At 46.9% G+C, this 19,587-nt stretch overlaps 1 protein-coding gene and 1 long non-coding RNA gene across 2 annotated transcripts; one reads left to right on the plus strand and one right to left on the minus strand.

Annotated features, from left to right (window-relative positions):
- The first annotated feature begins 5,112 nt into the window (after positions 1-5,112).
- On the plus strand, positions 5,113-6,005 carry LOC138371292 (uncharacterized). Its single transcript, XR_011230395.1, has 2 exons — positions 5,113-5,239; positions 5,746-6,005. It is a non-coding gene; the product is annotated as an uncharacterized lncRNA (long non-coding RNA).
- A 2,282-nt stretch (positions 6,006-8,287) lies between these two features.
- Positions 8,288-9,652, minus strand: LOC123750458 (zinc finger protein 250-like). The gene has a single exon (XM_045732574.2). The coding sequence runs from the start codon at positions 9,650-9,652 to the stop codon at positions 8,288-8,290; it is 1,365 nt and encodes a 454-aa protein (XP_045588530.2).
- Positions 9,653-19,587: the final 9,935 nt, after the last annotated feature.

Here is a 19,587-nt window from a genome sequence, read left to right on the forward strand (position 1 = left end):
GAGGCCTGTATGTGTGGTGGTGGAAGTCTGTATGTGAGGTGGTGGAGGTATGTATGTGAGGTGGTGGAGGTCTGTATGTGAGGTGGTGGAGGTCTGTGTGTGTGGTGGTGGGTCTGTATGTGTGGTGGTGGAGGCCTGTATGTGTGGTGGTGGTGGGTCTGTATGTGTGGTGGTGGTGGGTCTGTATGTGTGGTGGTGGAGGTCTGTATGTGTGGTGGTGGCGGTCTGTATGTGTGGTGGTGGAGGCCTGTATGTGTGGTGGTGGAGGTCTGTATGTGTGGTGGTGGAGGCCTGTATGTTTGGTTGTGGTGGGTCTGTATGTGTGGTGGTGGAGGTCTGTATGTGTGGTGGTGGAGGTCTGTATGTGTGGTGGTGGAGGTCTGTATGTGTGGTGGTGGAGGTCTGTATGTGTGGTGGTGGAGGTCTGTATGTGTGGTGGTGGAGGCCTGTATGTGTGGTGGTGGAGGCCTGTATGTGTGGTGGTGGTGGTCTGTATGTGTGGTGGTGGTGGTCTGTATGTGTGGTGGTGGAGGTCTGTATGTGTGGTGGTGGAGGTCTGTATGTGTGGTGGTGGAGGAATGTATGTGTGGCGGTGGAGGTCTGTATGTGTGGTGGTGGAGGTCTGTATGTGTGGTGGTGGTCTGTCTGTGTGGTGGTGGAGGTCTGTATGTGTGGTGGTGGAGGTCTGTATGTGTGGTGGTGGAGGTCTGTATGTGTGGTGGTGGAGGCCTGTATGTGTGGTGGTGGAGGCCTGTATGTGTGGTGGTGGAGGCCTGTATGTGTGGTGATGGAGGCCTGTATGTGTGGTGGTGGAGGTCTGTATGTGTGGTGGTGGAGGTCTGTATGTGTGGTGGTGGAGGTCTGTATGTGTGGTGGTGGAGGTCTGTATGTGTGGTGGTGGAGGCCTGTATGTGTGGTGGTGGAGGCCTGTATGTGTGGTGGTGGAGGTCTGTATGTGTGGTGGTGGAGGTCTGTATGTGTGGTGGTGGAGGCCTGTATGTGTGGTGGTGGAGGTCTGTATGTGTGGTGGTGGAGGTCTGTATGTGTGGTGGTGGAGGTCTATATGTGTGGTGGTGGAGGTCTGTATGTGTGGTGGTGGAGGTCAGTATGTGTGGTGGTGGAGGTCTGTATGTGTGGTGGTGGAGGCCTGTATGTGTGGTGGTGGTGGTCTGTATGTGTGGTGGTGGTGGTCTGTATGTGTGGTGGTGGAGGTCTGTATGTGTGGTGGTGGAGGTCTGTATGTGTGGTGGTGGAGGTCTGTATGTGTGGTGGTGGAGGTCTGTATGTGTGGTGGTGGAGGTCTGTATGTGTGGTGGTGGAGGCCTGTATGTGTGGTGGTGGAGGCCTGTATGTGTGGTGGTGGTGGTCTGTATGTGTGGTGGTGGTGATCTGTATGTGTGGTGGTGGAGGTCTGTATGTGTGGTGGTGGAGGTCTGTATGTGTGGTGGTGGAGGCCTGTTTGTGTGGTGGTGGAGGCCTGTATGTGTGGTGGTGGAGGTCTGTATGTGTGGTGGTGGAGGTCTGTATGTGTGGTGGTGGAGGCCTGTATGTGTGGTGGTGGAGGTCTGTATGTGTGGTGGTGGTCTGTATGTGTGGTGGTGGAGGCCTGTATGTGTGGTGGTGGAGGTCTGTATGTGTGGTGGTGGAGGTCTGTATGTGTGGTGGTGGAGGCATGTATGTGTGGTGGTGGAGGCCTGTATGTGTGGTGGTGGAGGTCTGTATGTGTGGTGGTGGAGGTCTGTATGTGTGGTGGTGGAGGTCTGTATGTGTGGTGGTGGAGGTCTGTATGTGTGGTGGTGGAGGTCTGTATGTGTGGTGGTGGAGGCCTGTATGTGTGGTGGTGGTGGTCTGTATGTGTGGTGGTGGTGGTCTGTATGTGTGGTGGTGGAGGTCTGTATGTGTGGTGGTGGAGGTCTGTATGTGTGGTTGTGGAGGCCTGTTTGTGTGGTGGTGGAGGCCTGTATGTGTGGTGGTGGAGGTCTGTATGTGTGGTGGTGGAGGCCTGTATGTGTGGTGGTGGAGGTCTGTATGTGTGGTGGTGGAGGCCTGTATGTTTGGTTGTGGTGGGTCTGTATGTGTGGTGGTGGAGGTCTGTATGTGTGGTGGTGGAGGTCTGTATGTGTGGTGGTGGAGGTCTGTATGTGTGGTGGTGGAGGTCTGTATGTGTGGTGGTGGAGGCCTGTATGTGTGGTGGTGGAGGCCTGTATGTGTGGTGGTGGTGGTCTGTATGTGTGGTGGTGGTGGTCTGTATGTGTGGTGGTGGAGGAATGTATGTGTGGCGGTGGAGGTCTGTATGTGTGGTGGTGGAGGTCTGTATGTGTGGTGGTGGTCTGTCTGTGTGGTGGTGGAGGTCTGTATGTGTGGTGGTGGAGGTCTGTATGTGTGGTGGTGGAGGTCTGTATGTGTGGTGGTGGAGGTCTGTATGTGTGGTGGTGGAGGTCTGTATGTGTGGTGGTGGAGGCCTGTATGTGTGGTGGTGGAGGCCTGTATGTGTGGTGGTGGAGGCCTGTATGTGTGGTGGTGGAGGCCTGTATGTGTGGTGGTGGAGGTCTGTATGTGTGGTGGTGGAGGTCTGTATGTGTGGTGGTGGAGGTCTGTATGTGTGGTGGTGGAGGTCTGTATGTGTGGTGGTGGAGGCCTGTATGTGTGGTGGTGGAGGCCTGTATGTGTGGTGGTGGAGGTCTGTATGTGTGGTGGTGGAGGTCTGTATGTGTGGTGGTGGAGGTCTGTATGTGTGGTGGTGGAGGTCTGTATGTGTGGTGGTGGAGGTCTGTATGTGTGGTGGTGGAGGCCTGTATGTGTGGTGGTGGAGGCCTGTATGTGTGGTGGTGGTGGTCTGTATGTGTGGTGGTGGAGGTCTGTATGTGTGGTGGTGGAGGCCTGTATGTGTGGTGGTGGAGGCCTGTATGTGTGGTGGTGGTGGTCTGTATGTGTGGTGGTGGTGGTCTGTATGTGTGGTGGTGGAGGTCTGTATGTGTGGTGGTGGAGGTCTGTATGTGTGGTGGTGGAGGCCTGTTTGTGTGGTGGTGGAGGCCTGTATGTGTGGTGGTGGAGGTCTGTATGTGTGGTGGTGGAGGTCTGTATGTGTGGTGGTGGAGGCCTGTATGTGTGGTGGTGGAGGTCTGTATGTGTGGTGGTGGTCTGTATGTGTGGTGGTGGAGGCCTGTATGTGTGGTGGTGGTCTGTATGTGTGGTGGTGGAGGTCTGTATGTGTGGTGGTGGAGGTCTGTATGTGTGGTGGTGGAGGCATGTATGTGTGGTGGTGGAGGCCTGTATGTGTGGTGGTGGAGGTCTGTATGTGTGGTGGTGGAGGTCTGTATGTGTGGTGGTGGAGGTCTGTATGTGTGGTGGTGGAGGTCTGTATGTGTGGTGGTGGAGGTCTGTATGTGTGGTGGTGGAGGCCTGTATGTGTGGTGGTGGTGGTCTGTATGTGTGGTGGTGGAGGTCTGTATGTGTGGTGGTGGAGGTCTGTATGTGTGTGTGGTGGAGGCCTGTTTGTGTGGTGGTGGAGGCCTGTATGTGTGGTGGTGGAGGTCTGTATGTGTGGTGGTGGAGGCCTGTATGTGTGGTGGTGGAGGTCTGTATGTGTGGTGGTGGAGGCCTGTATGTGTGGTGGTGGAGGTCTGTATGTGTGGTGGTGGTCTGTATGTGTGGTGGTGGAGGCCTGTATGTGTGGTGGTGGAGGTCTGTATGTGTGGTGGTGGAGGTCTGTATGTGTGGTGGTGGAGGTCTGTATGTGTGGTGGTGGAGGCCTGTATGTGTGGTGGTGGAGGCCTGTATGTGTGGTGGTGGAGGTCTGTATGTGTGGTGGTGGAGGTCTGTATGTGTGGTGGTGGAGGCCTGTATGTGTGGTGGTGGAGGCCTGTATGTGTGGTGGTGGTCTGTATGTGTGGTGATGGAGGCCTGTATATGTGGTGGAGGTCTGTATGTGTGGTGGTTAAGGTCTGTATGTGTGGTGGTGGGGGTCTGTATGTGTGGTGGTGGACTGTGTTCCGCATTTGGCAAAGGTCGTGTTCTTGGACCTTTGACCTTATTGACCTGTTCCCGCAACTGCTACCTACAGGATTAATTAATTAAACCATTTTTAAAAAGATTAAAAACACCAGTTTTCCTTAGCAGGTCAGTGGACCCATGTGGCATTATGATAAAGAAGAACGAGCCATACTTCACCTGAAAGTGTAACTCGGTGAGACATCACTAAGGAGTGGCATGTTAGCATCTTGTGAAAGGTGACATGCACTCTTTAAGGAAACGAGCAAGAGGTAAAAGTTTGGCATATCGTTGGAAAAAGAAATGAGAGAGCTGTCAAAGATGCCACTGGAGAAACTCATTCGGCGGTCGCTACTGGAAATATTAGACTTCTTCAACGAGAAATGTTGGGAGGCAGCCGGCCAATTTGTCCCTCTCCGGAGAGAAGAGAGTAGAAGGCATAATATCTTACACCCTTAACCATGGGTGTAAGGAAACAAGGAGCATGAGCACTTAGACATAGAAAAGTAGAAAATAAAAAAAAGTATTTATCTTGCCTAAAACGTTGTGCGTAATTGGTTCCACAAATCAACAACCCTGTTACCGAACCAGTATTTACCCAGGTTTTTCCTAAATCTAAACTAATCCAATTTATACCCATTGTTTAAATGGGTTTTAGAAATATCTTAAATAATAATAAATGTCAGTAAATAAGAACTCCAGCATGGGATACGATGTTTTTATATACACCTTACCTGAGGGGCCACTAATACTAGTGATCTCGACGAGGACAGGAAGCCGGCGGCTTGTCAAAAGTTCCCCCCCCCCCATTTTCCCTTATCTTTTCTAGCTGTATTTTAAAACGATTTTTAGCGTTTACGGTTTCAGCGGGTAGGCCGTTCCACGGGTTTACAACCCCATGGGTGAAAAAGCATCTGCTGTTCTCAGTCCTACAATGTTGCTTGTTGAGCTGGAACCCGTTGTTCCTCGTTCATGTTACAGCTGATCTTTTTTGAAGAAAATGTCCGGATCAACATCCTCCAGATTGTTTAGTATGTTAATATATATGTAATAATATATAATGTATAATAGAGGTGGTTGTAATAGTGCTGGTGGTGATGGTGGAGCACCTTCAACAGATGTTCGACGACGCAATCTTTGCCTTCTTCGCCGTGGAGATGATCAAGATGGTGGCGATGGGGTGGTCTGGGAAAGGGGCTTATATGGCTGACTCCTGGAACAGACTGGATCTTTTCATCGTGGTGGCCGGGTAAGTGTCCCCTGCACACATCTTCCCCCCCTCATTCATCACCTGCTCATCATTATTATCTCTCAATTATTAGTGACGATTATTATCTCTCAATTACTAGTGACTTTGCACATATTATATAATATGTTTAAAGTCATATTATGTAATATTGTTAAGTGTGTGCAGAGCGTTATAATATGTGGGAATGTGTGTGGAAAACATTTTGTAATGTACTTCACCATTCATAGTCCCTTACCCAGACTAATATCTTGATCTAAATTTAACCCTTAACTCTTCACCTTCCAAGAGAATGTAAATTAAGCTTTTTAAATCTCTTCACAAAGAAGATTTTTTATTTGTGGGGTTAGCACTATCTGGTGACTTTACGACCAAAAGTGAACTGCATAATCAAACAAGATATTGCTGAATAATAATACAAGAAGTTTTATTGCTAACGCTTCTAGAAATAAATCTGTCCTATTTATTTCATGCAAGTGATATATTGTAACTCAAACTTTATTTGTCAGCATTAAACTATATCTGCCAAACTTTTGAGAACACCATCTACATCTGCCAATCTTTTGAGAACACCATCTACATCTGCCAATCTTTTGAGAACACCATCTACATCTGCCAAGGTACCAAACTGAGTGGATGTGCTCACATTTGGCTGTGCTACTGCAAGTCTGATTAATTGATCTAGACGATCCTGAATTATATTTTCATAATTGCTGTTTCAGCTCTGATATCCTGAAGTTTCCTTCGGGTTAAATCAGCATTAGCCATCTCTGTTAGATAAATCTCTGCATGGCAATTGATTTTATCAAATTTATCAACTGCAGCATTGACCCTGTTATTCAAGATGATTAAATCAAGAGATACCTGATTAGCTATCTCTTGCATCTGTCAAGCTGTTGAGTTAAGTAATTATGTAGACACTTTAGTGTCCTTGACACTAAACTTTTTTCTTTGACTTTTCCAAGATATTATATTTTTTGATTACAGGAATCATTGAAGGAATGATTGTCAGGAATATTTTATTCCTGTCTAATTAGGTAATGATTCCAAAGATCATCCTTCCTTTCCTCCCTGGAATCTGGATATAGCAGGAGCTGAAAGTCAAGTGTATTGTCACTTGTCAAGTGTAAAGTTGTGTCATTACAAGTTGTCACTTGACAAGTGAATAAAGAATTGTCAAGTGTAAAAATTTGGTTTTCATCCGATTGCACCATATCGGTAAATTTTGTAATTAACTATTTAAAAATAGTAAATGGCACTATTTTTTGCAAAATTATTACAAGATATATTACCCTAGTAGGGGGTTGATAAAATCCTGTAGAAATGCCTAATGATTTGACCTGTAGGTCAAATCAGTAGGGTTTACTTCAGTTAATATAGGTAATATTGTAATGAAATATTCTTACTGTGTTAAAAACACTTTTAAAGATAGATATTTTCATATATATATATGCGAACAAGCCTGAATGGTCCCCAGGACAATATGCAACTGAAAACTCACACCCCAGAAGTGACTCGAACCCATACTCCCAGAAGCAACGCAACTGGTATGTACAAGACGCCTTAATCCACTTGACCATCACGACCGGACTAATGAGGTGATAGCCGAGGCTATTTGAACCACCCCACCGCCGGCACTCGGATAGTAATCTTGGGCATAGCATTTTACCAAATCACCTCATTCTTTGGGGCACACGTGAGGAACACAAATGCGAACAAGCCTGAATGGTCCCCAGGACAATATGCAACTGAAAACTCACACCCCAGAAGTGACTCGAACCCATACTCCCAGAAGCAACGCAACTGGTATGTACAAGACGCCTTAATCCACTTGACCATCACGACCGGACTAATGAGGTGATAGCCGAGGCTATTTGAACCACCCCACCGCCGGCACTCGGATAGTAATCTTGGGCATAGCATTTTACCAAATCACCTCATTCTTTGGGGCACACGTGAGGAACACGTGTGCTGAACACGTGTGCAAAAAAAACAATTTTATATATATATATATATATATATATATATATATATATATATATATATATATATATATATATATATATATATATGATATATATATGTGAAATAAGATTGTACTGTGCTGTGGTTTGTACTGAGTACTGTGGTTTTTGACAGAACTGTTACTAGTATGTTATGAATGCTTACTAGGAAATGGATATGATTGGCCACAGTAAACAATTTGTTCACTTAGATATATAGATATTGGCTGTTAGCTAGGTTAAGCTAGATTATGTATTAATTATTCCAATGCAAATGAAGAAGTTTCTTATGTATACTGGAATAATATGGATGATCTAGTTTGAAAAGTATAAAATCACTAGAAGGTGAAGGGACGACGACATTTCGGTCCGTCCTGGACCATTCTCAAGTCGATTGTGACGAACTACTTCAGCCACATTATTGTGACTCATTCTTTTGACCATGTGGTGGTACAGTTGACTAAGGCGCTTCTGGGAACATCCCGTGTGTAGGTTCAAATCCTTATTACGGTCATTGTAGATTTGTTCATTATACTGATTAGTTAGTTTAGGATATGATTTCATTACAGGATAAAATCACAATATTTATTCTTGTAAATATTGTAAAAAAAATATTCTTGTAAATAAATAGATATATATTTAAACCATATGTCCTTTTTATTTTTCATTTATTTATATACTAGTGCAAGAAGGTGCATTGGGTTTGTAAGTATATAACATTGATGTTTTTAACATCACTAACACACAACATTTCGGACAGGTCCTTAATCTAACAAATAATTATAAGTTAATAATATGTACCAAATTTGAATAATAATAGGTACATTGTAGGAAAATTTTAAGAATATTAATAGGCAAATTGCAGTAAATTTGAAAGTTTATTAACAGGAACATTGTAGCCTAATTTTGAGATTAGGCTCTCACTATTTATACAATATTTCAAAATTCTCACACACCGAGCACAGTTGTATGCAGCTGAATGTGTTTGTTCATATTTCCAAGCTGAGTGTATCTATCCCCACAGTGTGGGCACATGTAAGGTTTGTCATCAAATCATATGAACCACCATGTGGTCCTTCAGATAGTCCGGTCTGCTGAATAGTTTATCACGCACATGACACATGTGAGGTCTCGCACCATTATGTCCCATCATGTGATCATTCAAGTTGCCAAGTCGGCAGAATCTTTTCCCGCAGTGCTTGCACAGGAAGTGTTTATCACCACTGTGGGCCATCAGGTGCTGCTGCAAATAATCATTTCGAAGGAACTTTTTCCCACACTCTTCACACACGTGAGATTTAACGCCAGTATGGACGAGCATGTGCCTGTTTAAGCCACTGCGGTCGCTGAAGGTTTTCCCACACTGGTAACATGACGGCCTATCTGCCACCATTTGCTTCTTCAGTAGTGTAGATCTTTCCCCGGACTCTGGACACGCTTCTAACTTCTCACCAGTATGCCCCAGCCTGCCTTGTTCCACAGTCTTAAGTAGTGGAAATTCTTGGCCAGACTTGGGAAATACTTCTGACTTCTCACCAGGATACCGGTCACATAACGTAGGCTTCATACCACTACGTACCGCCCTCCGTTTCTTCGGTAGTGGAGATCCTTCCCCATACTTGGGACTCTCTTCTGACTTCTCACCACTTTGTACAGCCCTCCTTTTCCTCAGTACTGTAGATCCTTCCCCATACTTGGGACTCTCTTCTGACTTCTCACCACTATGGACAGCCCTTCGTCTCCTCAGTACTGTAGATCCTTCCCCATACTTGGGACTCACTTTTGACTTCTCACCACTATGTACAGCCCTTCGTCTCCTCAGTACTGTAGATCCTTCCCCATACTTGGGACTCACTTCTAACTTCTCACTAGAGTCTTCCACAGGCTTCAGTAGTGTAAATTCTTGCCCAGACTCCTTGGGACACACTGCTGACGTCTCACCAATGTACCTCAACATACTGGCGCCTTGTTCCTCAGTCTCCTCATGCAGAGGATAAGTCGTTACAGAGGATGAGTCTTCTAACTTCTCACCAGAGTCTTCCACAGGCTTCAGTAGTGTAAATTCTTGCCCAGACTCCTTGGGACACACTGCTGACGTCTCACCAATGTACCTCAACATACTGGCGCCTTGTTCCTCAGTCTCCTCATGCAGAGGATAAGTCGTGACAGAGGATGAGTCTTCTAACTTCTCACCAGTGTCTTCCATAGGCTTCAGTAGTGTAAATTCTTGCCCAGACTCCTTGGGACACACTGCTGACGTCTCACTAATGTACCGCAGCATTCTGGCGCCTTGTTCCTCAGTCTCCTCATGCAGAGGATGAGTCGTGACAGACACATCACTCTCTTTCGAAAGATTGTCAAGTTGAGTGAATATGTCAATAACGTCTTCGTAATCTTTATAAGAGGTACTCATAATTGTGTTCACAACAACGACTAAATATTTATCTATAATGTGGAGTGGTGTCTAGTGTTCGAACAGTAACTAGAACATGCAACTTTCTCCCAGAAGTAAATTATAAGGCCGAATAATCTTCAAGAGAACAGCGAATGGTGCAGATTGGTTAATGAATGATTTCCTTGATGTTCTGTTATATATATGTGTCGGGGTCCACGTACCCTCACCTCACCAATATGTAGAGAGGTGAGGTGGTAGTGCTTGATCCCAACACAGGCGGGTCATGGATGAAGGAGCTGTTTGATTACTTAACACAAGATATTAATACTAAAGAAACTACAGAAGGCTTATTGGCCCATAGGAGGCAGCTCCTATTTATAACCACTCAATCCCACTTATATACATGTCCAACTCACGTTTAAAACAATCGAGGGACCCCACCTCCACCACGTTACGCGGTAATTGGCTCCTAATTCTTCGCCGTTCCAGTGAATGCAATTTAAGCTTTGTTAATCTTTCTTCATATGGAAGATTTCTAGTTTGGGGAATTAACTTTGTCATCCTACGCTTTACACGTTCAAGTGAATTTATATCCATTCTATAGTACAGCGACCAAAACTGAACTGATTAACAAAGATTAACAAAGCTTAAATTGCATTCACTGGAAAGGCGAAGAGTTAGGGGGTGACATGACAGAGGTTTACAAGTGGATGAATGTACATAACAAAGGGGGATATTAATGGAGTATTAAAAGTATCAACACAAGACAGAACACGAAACAATGAGGTATAAATTGGATAAATTTAGATTTAGGAAAGACGCGTAAATGCAGGCGATGAGTCACAATAACGTGGCTGAAGTATGTTGACCAGACCACACACTAGAAGGTGAAGGGACGACGACGTTTCGGTCCGTCCAGGACCATTCTCAAGTCGATCGATTTGAGAATGGTCCAGGACGGACTGAAACGTCGTCGTCCTTTCTTCTAGTGTGTGGTCTGGTCAACTTAGGTAAATACTGGTTCGGTAACAGGGTTGTTGATATGTGGAATCAATCACCGCGTAACGGTGGAGGCGGGGTCTCTTGATTGTTTCAAACGTGGGTTGGACATGTTTATGAGTTTCCAAATAGATTGGAAAGTCTTGGGTATGGGGTGTTTAAAAAAAATTTAAAACAAAAGGATCAATGCATGAATGTTCGTAATAAGGCGAATAGGACACTGGGATTTATTAATCGAAGCGTTAGTAACAAGACACCTGGTGTGGTTCTTAAGCTATATCTTGCTCTGGTTAGGATTATGCAGTTCAGTTTTGGTCGCCGTATTATAGAATGGATATAAATTCACTTGAACGTGTACAACGTAGGATGACAAAGTTAATTCCCCAAATTAGAAGTCTTTCATATGAAGAAAGATTAATAAAGCTTAAATTGCATTCACTGGAAAGACGAAGAGTTAGGGTATTGGCCCATACGAGGCAGCTGCTATTGGCCCATACGAGGCAGCTGCTATTGGCCCATACGAGGCATCTGCTATTGGCCCATACGAGGCAGCTGATATTGGCCCATACGAGGCAGCTGCTATTGGCCCATGCGAGGCAGCTGCTATTGGCCCATACGAGGCAGCTGCTATTGGCCCATACGAGGCAGCTGCTATTGGCCCATACGAGGCAGCTGCTATTAGCCCATACGAGGCAGCTGCTATTGCCCTATACGAGGCAGCTGCTATTGGCCCATACGAGGCAGCTGCTATTGGCCCATACGAGGCAGCTGCTATTGGCCCATACGCGGCAGCTGCTATTGGCCCATACGAGGCAGCTGCTATTGGCCCATACGAGGCAGCTGCTATTGGCCCATACGAGGCAGCTGCTATTGGCCCATACGAGGCAGCTGCTATTGGCCCATACGAGGCAGCTGCTATTGGCCCATACGAGGCAGCTGCTATTGGCCCATACGAGGCAGCTGCTATTGCCCTATACGAGGCAGCTGCTATTGCCCTATACGAGGCAGCTGCTATTGGCCTATACGAGGCAGCTGCTATTGGCCTATACGAGGCAGCTGCTATTGGCCCATACGAGGCAGCTGCTATTGGCCCATACGAGGCAGCTGCTATTGGCCCATACGAGGCAGCTGCTATTGGCCCATACGAGGCAGCTGCTATTGGCTGTACTGGTTGATGGGAGGCTGTACTGGTTGATGGGAGGCTGTACTGGTTGATGGGAGACTATACTGGTTGATGGGAGACTGTACTGGTTGATGGGAGGCTGTACGGGTTGATGGGAGGCTGTACTGGTTGATGGGAGGCTGTACTGGTTGATGGGAGGCTGTACTGGTTGATGGGAGGCTGTACAGGTTGATGGGAGGCTGTACTGCTTGATGGGAGGCTGTACAGGTTGATGGGAGGCTGTACTGGGTGATGGAAGGCTGTACTGGTTGATGGGAGGCTGTACTGGTTGATGGGAGGCTGTTCTGGTTGATGGGAGGCTGTACTGGTTGATGGGAGGCTGTACAGGTTGATGGGAGGCTGTACTGGTTGATGGGAGGCTGTACTGGTTGATGGGAGGCTGTACTGGTTGATGGGAGGCTGTACTGGTTGATGGGAGGCTGTACTGGTTGATGGGAGGCTGTACAGGTTGATGGGAGGCTGTACAGGTTGATGGGAGGCTGTACAGGTTGATGGAAGGCTGTACTGGTTGGGTGGCGGGCTGTACTGGTTGGGTGGCGGGCTGTACTGGTTGGGTGGCGGGCTGTACTGGTTGATGGGAGGCTGTACTGGTTGATGGGAGGCTGTACTGGATGATGGGAGGCTGTACTGGTTGATGTGAGGCTGTACAGGTTGATGGGAGGCTGTACAGATTGATGGGAGGCTGTACTGGTTGATGGGAGGCTGTACTGGTTGGGTGGCGGGCTGTACAGGTTGATGGGAGGCTGTACAGATTGATGGGAGGCTGTACAGGTTGATGGGAGGCTGTACTGGTTGGGTGGCTGGCTGTACTGGTTGATGGGAGGCTGTACTGGTTGATGGGAGGCTGTACTGGTTGATGGGAGGCTGTACTGGTTGGGTGGCGGGCTGTACTGGTTGATGGGAGGCTGTACTGGTTGATGTGAGGCTGTACAGGTTGATGGGAGGCTGTACAGATTGATGGGAGGCTGTACAGGTTGATGGGAGGCTGTACTGGTTGGGTGGCTGGCTGTACAGGTTGATGGGAGGCTGTACTGGTTGATGGGAGGCTGTACTGGTTGATGGGAGGCTGTACTGGTTGATGGGAGGCTGTACTGGTTGATGGGAGGCTGTACAGATTGATGGGAGGCTGTACAGGTTGATGAGAGGCTGTACAGGTTGATGGGAGGCTGTACTGGTTGATGGGAGGCTGTACTGGTTGATGGGAGGCTGTACAGGTTGATGGGAGGCTGTACAGGTTGATGGGAGGCTGTACAGGTTGATGAGAGGCTGTACAGGTTGATGGGAGGCTGTACTGGTTGATGGGAGGCTGTACTGGTTGATGGGAGGCTGTACAGGTTGATGGGAGGCTGTACAGGTTGATGAGAGGCTGTACAGGTTGATGGGAGGCTGTACAGGTTGATGGGAGGCTGTACTGGTTGATGGGAGGCTGTACAGGTTGATGAGAGGCTGTACAGGTTGATGGGAGGCTGTACAGGTTGATGGGAGGCTGTACAGATTGATGGGAGGCTGTACTGGTTGATGGGAGGCTGTACTGGTTGATGATAACGAGAACAGTATCTCCAACCTTTATGAATTGTTCCTTTGCACGTTGATCATGAGCAATTTTCATTTTGCCCTTGGCTAGTGCATCCTTCTGAGCGAGACGTTTATCCGTTACCTCGGCTGGCATGACGGGTAGTGCGATTCTCATAGGACGTCCAAATAAAAGTTCACCAGGCGACTTGCCCAGTGTTCCATGTGGTTTTGCACGGTAGTTCCTGAGAAAAGCATACATAGCTTGTTTCCAGGATCGTTCTTCGGCATGAGCACAGCGTACCGCTTTCATGAGAGGTTGCATGAATCTCTCAACTTCTCCATTTGCTTGAGGATGTAGTGGCATCACACGGCGGTGTTTGAATCCGATATGCTCAGCAAAATTGACGAAGTCTTGTCCATTGAATGGCGGTACATTGTCCGTCTTAACAACTTCAGTAATGCCAAAATTTGAAAAGATCTTGTCGAGTTTCGGGATGACAGCCTTTGCAGATGTTGAAGTGATGATTTCTACTTCTGGAAAACGTGAGTGATCATCAATGACTACCATCAAGTACTCTCCAGTTGGTAGCGGTCCGCAGAAGTCCATCGATACTTCCGTCCATGGTGCAGCAGGTAGTGGTGAAGGTTGTAGAGGTGTTGATCTTGAAGTATCCACTGCAGCTTGGCAAGGGACACAGGCATCATGCATGTCCTTTGCTTGACGATCAATGCCAGGAAACCACACCTTTTCTCGTAGCAGCTGTTTGGTCCTAACAAGACCTTGGTGTCCTTGATGTGCAAGCTTCAGAGCACGTTGCTGGAGAACAGCTGGAATGACAATACGAGTACCTCGCAGCACAGTGTCGCGTTGTTGCGTAACACTTAATTCTGTCTGGATGCGTTCAAGTGCTTTGAATGCATCTTGGTCAACTCCTGAGGGTGGGATGCGTGGAAACTTTTTCTTAGTCAATGCATCCACTGTTGCTTGCAGAGTTGGGTCCTCTAGGGTTGCAGTACGGATTTCATCAAGAGTGAGAGCCTTAGGGACTGCATCACAGGTTACAGAGTGTACATATTCCTCGGCAACTTGCTGATGCTTGGTGATGGTGAAACTGTTGGCAGGATGTCGACTGATGTAATCAGCGGGATTGCCTGCACCCGGCTTGTATTTCACCGTAAAGTTGTATGGTTGCAGACGAAGAGCCCATCTCTCAATGCGAGCTGGTGGTTTGGACTCTGGATTATTGAAGATGGTCTCCAACGGTTTGTGGTCAGTGATTATCGTCGTGAAGGGTGCACCAAGCAGATACACATTGAAGTGTTCACAGCCCCATACAAGAGCAAGAGCTTCCTTCTCTGTCTGACTGTATCGTTGCTCAACATCTGTGAGAGAACGGCTGGCGTAGGCAATTACTACTCTGGAATCTGGTTGACCAGGTTTGTGTTGGGCTAAAACAGCACCTAATCCAACAGGACTAGCATCCACCGTTAACTCAGTGTCCATTGATGGATCAAAGTATGCAGCAGTCGCATTCTCTACTAGTGCATCTTTCACAGCATCAAATGCATTTTGCTCGATATCGCTCCAGTACCATGATGCATTTTTCTTCAGGAGCTCACGTAGAGGCTTCGTAATGGTAGCAAAATCTGGAATGAAGCGAGAACAGTAGTTTGCCATTCCCAGAAAACTATGTACTTCAGTGGACGTTGAAGGAGGTGCAGCATTCTTGATATCTGCAACTTTCTTAGGATCTGGAGACAGACCTTTGTCACTAAGTACATGTCCAAAGAATTCAATTTTATGTTGATTGAACTCACACTTTGCTCGGCTTAGCGTCAGATTCTTTTCTCGTAAGCGTTGCAATGTTGCACGAAGAGCTTTGTCGTGTTCAGCTTGGGTACGGCCATAAACAATGATGTCATCAGACATGTTGTCAGCATTAGGTATATCTTGCAATACCTGGCTGATGATGTGCTGGAATACCTCGGCAGCACTGTTGATACCAAAACTCAGGCGCTTGTACCTATACAGACCTCGATGTGTCGTAAACGTTGTGATGAATCGACTCTCCTCATCAAGTTCAAGCTGATGATAGCCCTTGTTTAAATCTAACTTGCTGAATACAGTTGCACCATTCAAGCGGTAGATCATATCATCTACAGTCGGTGTAGGATGGCGTTCACGCATTATTGCCTTGTTGGGAACACGCATGTCCACACAAATGCGTATCTCATCTGGATTCTTCGGCTTTGGTGGAGTGACAATTGGGCTTACCCATGGTGTTGGGCCTGTTACTGGTTCAATGATATCTAGTTCCATCAGCCTATCCAGTTCGGCATCAACTTTCTTGCGAGTATGGAATGGTTGTCGGCGATGTGGTTGGGCAACTGGAATTACATCTGGGTTGATATGCAGATGTACTTTGCTATCAGTATAACAACCTATGGATTTAAATCGATCAGAAAATTCAGCAACAATACCATCAACATTGTTTGCAGATTCCACTGCTACAGCATTAGAAAGCTGAAGTAGCCCCAATTTGGTTGAAGTCTTGTAACTGAGTAAAGACTCCTTTGCATTCCTAACAACATGGAATGTAGTAATGAGCATTGCATTCTTTGACTTAATCTCTGCAGTGAAAGTTCCAATCACTGGCAAGGCTACCTTTGAAGCATAGGCAGTGGCTTTGCCATTATAGTTTTCAAGCTTTGGGAACTGTTTTTTAAATTTTTCATAGTGGCACTCAGCAATGGTATCAATGTTTGATCCAGTGTCAATGAGAACTTTGAGACAAATACCAGCAATGTATACACATGTCTCTGGGTTGTTTGGAAGATCATTCCATTCTGTGATTGCTTGTACTCCATAAGTATAATCACATTCACTGTCATCTGAGACTGGTTGTAATGAAATGTTGTCTTGTACATTATTAACATTCTGGATATGAGGTGCAATATTGTGTTTACCACCTCGACCCCTATGACCTGATCCTCGTACAGTGCTTTTATTCATTGACTGTGGTTTCTTTAGTGCGGAACGACACATAGCACCGAAATGACCTCGTTTTCTACACTCATAGCACTTCTTACCTTGAGCAGGACAAACATTATCTTGGTGTGGGTAGTCTCCTCCACAATTGTAACATTTATTGTTGACACCCTCTGATGTGGGTCGTTGTGACTGCTTGAGCCTTGTTCCTTGACCCCAATTGTGACGTGGTTCTCGGCTAAATTTACTGTTAGGTTTGCCATGATATCTTCTTTGATCACGGTGTCCTCCCTGAACCTTACGTACCTCATCACTGTTAGTAACAGTGGCAGAACCGTTATTAGCACTGCACTCCATGACACGAGCATCACGTGCAGCATCTTCCATTCGACGAGCAATATCCAGTATCTTGGTAAGAGAACTTTCATCATCAACAAGTTCTAGAGCTCTTCGACGGAGACGTGTAGATGTGCATGTTTCAATTATTTGCTGTTTGATTTCTTTGTCAACATCAGCAAACTCACAAAACGCTAAAACCCTGCAGACGTGTGTGGTATTGATCCACAGTTTCATTAGAGAGTTGTTTTGCTCTCCTGAAATGCATAATTTCCATAGCAGTATTTTGCCTTGGTTTGAAATGCTCTGTTAGTTTGGCTTTGGCAGTGTCATAATCTTTGGCACCACCAGTGTCTTTCAGTGTGTCAAAGATGTCACAAACTCTATCACCTGCATAATGAAGTAGAAAGGCACGCTTTCTTTCAGCACTTTTGATGTCAGAAACTATCAACAAATTTTCAAACCTTTTAAGCCATTTGACCCACCTCTGTGACAGGTTTGTCTGATCACAGTCAGGATCAAATGCAGGAAACTGAGGTATATTTGCCATTTTTACTGAATAAATGTAACTTATCACTTAAATGTTCCTCAGAATATTAAACACTTACTGCACTGTATATGTTAGTCAAGAATTCACTGTAATTACTTTAATTTTGCAAAGCACACAAGCATTTTAATGCAAAAGTTCACAACAGTGCACAATATAGCAGCAACTGACTTCTTACCTAGCCCTTGTGTACATGTGTTGTTCCTACTCACAGCAGCAGCACAGCAGTTGGTACAGCAGCAGTTGGTACAGCAGTTGGTGCAGCAGTTGGTACAGCAGTCAGCTCAGTGTGATGAATTTTGTAGCACGAAGCGTCGTTTCGTAACCAAAACATCAGGTTTTGTACACATCAAAGCGTCGTTTCGTACATAACGTCGGCAGATTCCTCAGTACACAGTTTCTTCAGCACAGCTTGGGTAGCACACAGCTTGGGTAGCACACAGCTTGGGTAGCACACAGCTTGGGTAGCACACAGCATAGGTTAGCACACAGCATCGGTTAGCATACAGCATCGGGTATGGCGCTCACAGCTTCTCTTTCTTCTCCAGGCAGCATGCTTCTTCCTTTGTGTTTGAAACTGAACAAATACCTGCGTTCACAGTTTATCCTCGTCGCCAATGTGGTGTTTGTGTGTTACTGAGGAAGTCTTGGTTGTAGGGTTGATGTAAAGTCATGACTTGGTTACGGACTTTAATACTTAATATGATTACATGACTAGTAGCTACCAAGCTTGGCGGGCGTCCTGTACGCTCTCCATTGTTTACCTTCTCTCTGGCGTCTCAGCCGCCGCACATAGAAAACGGATGGTACCATTTTCTGTGAACATGACATCCATCTTCCGCAAACATTTTCCCTCATACATCTCCCCCCTTTCCTCCTGTCCCCCCTGTCCATCTTTGTCCCCTGTCCCTCACTTTGTCCCCTTGCCCACATTTTCTGTCCTCTGTCCCAGATCCCTTTCCCCCCTCTCTGTCCCCTGTCCCCCTCTCTGTCCCCCTGTCCCCCCTTTCCATCTCTCTGTCCCAATGTCCCTCTCTATCCCATTGTCCCTCTCTCTGTCCCCCTTGTCTCTCTCTGTCCCCCTGTTCTTCTCTGTCCTCCTGTTCCTCTCTCTGTCCCCCTGTCACTCTCTGTCCCCCCTGTTCCTCTATGTCCCCCTGTCCATCTCTCTGTCCCCTGTACCTCTCTGTCCCCCTGCCCACTCTTTCTGTCCGCTGTCCATCATCTGTCCCCCTCCCTTTCCTCCAGTCCCCCTATCCATCTCTGTCCCTTTGTCCCTGTCTCTCTTCCCCTGTCCCTATCTCTGCCCCCTGTCCCTCTCTCTGTCACCCTTTCTGTCCCCCTGTCCGCCCTTTCTGTCCCTCTGTTCCTGTCCTTCTCTGTCTGTCCCTGTCCCTCCCTCTGTCCCCCTGCCCACTATTTCTATCCCCTGTCTCTCCTCTGTCCTCTCTCTCTTGGTCTCCTGCCCCCCTCTCCTCCCTCTGTCCCCCGGTCCCCCTCTCTGACCCTGTCCCTCTGTGTCTGTCCCTGTGTTCCTGTCCCTCTGTCTCTGTCCATGTCCCCCTCTCTGTCCCTGTCTCCCTCCCTGTCCCACTGCTCCCCCTCTGTTCCCCCGTCCCTCCTCTGGCCCTGTCCGTCTGTCCCTGTCCCTCTGCTCCTGTCCCTGTCCCTCTGTCTCTGCCTCTCCTCGTTTCTGACATTCTCTGTGTCAGCCTATCTCTCTGTCTCTTTCCTCGCTCTATCTCTGTCATTCTCTCACTGACTTTGCATATCCTTATCTATACGTATCTGTGTCTAACATTCTCTCCCTGACTCTGTCTATATCTATTTCTCTGTCTCGATCTTCATCTCTTTCTCTCTCTCTCTCTCTCTCTCCTTCTCTCTCTCTCTCTCCTCTCTCTCTCTCTCTCTCTCTCTCTCTCTCTCTCTCTCTCTCTCTCTCTCTCTCTCTCTCTCTCTCTCTCTCTCTCTCTCTCTCTCTCTCTCTCTCTCTCTCTCTCTCTCTCTCTCTCTCTCTCTCTCTCTCTCTCTCTCTCTCTCTCTCTCTCTCTCTCTCTCTCTCTCTCTCTCTCTCTCTCTCTCTCTCTCTCTCTCTCTCTCTCTCTCTCTCTCTCTCTCTCTCTCTCTCTCTCTCTCTCTCTCTCTCTCTCTCTCTCTCTCTCTCTCTCTCTCTCTCTCTCTCTCTCTCTCTCTCTCTCTCTCTCTCTCTCTCTCTCTCTCTCTCTCTCTCTCTCTCTCTCTCTCTCTCTCTCTCTCTCTCTCTCTCTCTCTCTCTCTCTCTCTCTCTCTCTCTCTCTCTCTCTCTCTCTCTCTCTCTCTCTCTCTCTCTCTCTCTCTCTCTCTCTCTCTCTCTCTCTCTCCTTACATACATACATACATACATA

The sequence above is a fragment of the Procambarus clarkii genome, chromosome 35 (genome assembly GCF_040958095.1).
Source record: "Procambarus clarkii isolate CNS0578487 chromosome 35, FALCON_Pclarkii_2.0, whole genome shotgun sequence".
NCBI lineage: Eukaryota > Metazoa > Arthropoda > Malacostraca > Decapoda > Cambaridae > Procambarus > Procambarus clarkii.

What these genes read in the sequence shown, in the direction of transcription:
- LOC123750458 (XM_045732574.2), bottom strand. Translation starts at nt 9,652, where the DNA reads ATGAGTACCTCTTATAAAGATTACGAAGACGTTATTGACATATTCACT.